This window comes from Eimeria mitis, genomic scaffold, assembly GCF_000499745.2.
Source record: "Eimeria mitis Houghton genomic scaffold, Emh_scaff8010, whole genome shotgun sequence".
NCBI classification, from domain to species: domain Eukaryota; phylum Apicomplexa; class Conoidasida; order Eucoccidiorida; family Eimeriidae; genus Eimeria; species Eimeria mitis.
The window spans coordinates 286-819 of record NW_013575880.1 but is presented as its reverse complement, the minus strand read 5'-3'; the positions used below and the strand labels follow the sequence as shown (position 1 = coordinate 819).

General features: G+C 57.7%; 1 protein-coding gene across 1 annotated transcript in view; it reads right to left on the bottom strand.

Annotated features, from left to right (window-relative positions):
- Positions 1 to 138, bottom strand: part of EMH_0093470 (uncharacterized protein) — a gene marked incomplete at both ends in the record, with an annotated part of 909 nt that extends 771 nt beyond the window's left edge. Inside the window, one exon of the mRNA XM_013501981.1 lies at positions 3 to 138. Coding sequence (XP_013357435.1) covers positions 3 to 138 — 136 coding nt within the window. The remainder of the gene's footprint in view (positions 1 to 2) is intronic.
- Between the last annotated feature and the right edge of the window lie 396 nt (positions 139 to 534).

The following is a 534-nucleotide window of genomic DNA, read 5'->3' as shown; positions in this document are numbered from 1 at the left end:
CAGCAGCAACAGAAGTCGAGTCACTTGGTGCTGCTGTTGCTGCTGCTCCTGCTGCTGCTCTTGCTGCTGCTGCTGATGCTGCTGCTGCTCCATACACCACACTGCCCCGATAGATTTGCTGCACGTATCTCCGTGCATGCAATCTGCAAACAGTCACTGCTGCTGCTGCTGCTGCTGCTGCTGCTGCCGCTGCTGCTGCTGCTGCTGCTGCTGTTGCTGCTGCTGCTGCTGCTGCTGCTGCTGGTGATGTCTGCTCTAGCAAAGTCAAACGCATGCAGCAGCTCGTGCAGCAGCAGCCGCCGAAAGGAGAAGTAAGACATCAGTCTGTTGCTGCAGATCCATACAGTATTATGCTGCGGGCTATATCCTGCTGCTGCTGCTGCTGCTGGTGCTGCTGCTCCTGCTGCTGCTGCTGCTGCTGGGGTGTCTGTACACCGCACGAAAGCTAGGTCTGGTGCCTGCTGCATCGCAGACAACGCATGCAGCAGCAGCTTAATCTTCCAGTGCTGCAGCGCGAGAGCCGTATACACCTTC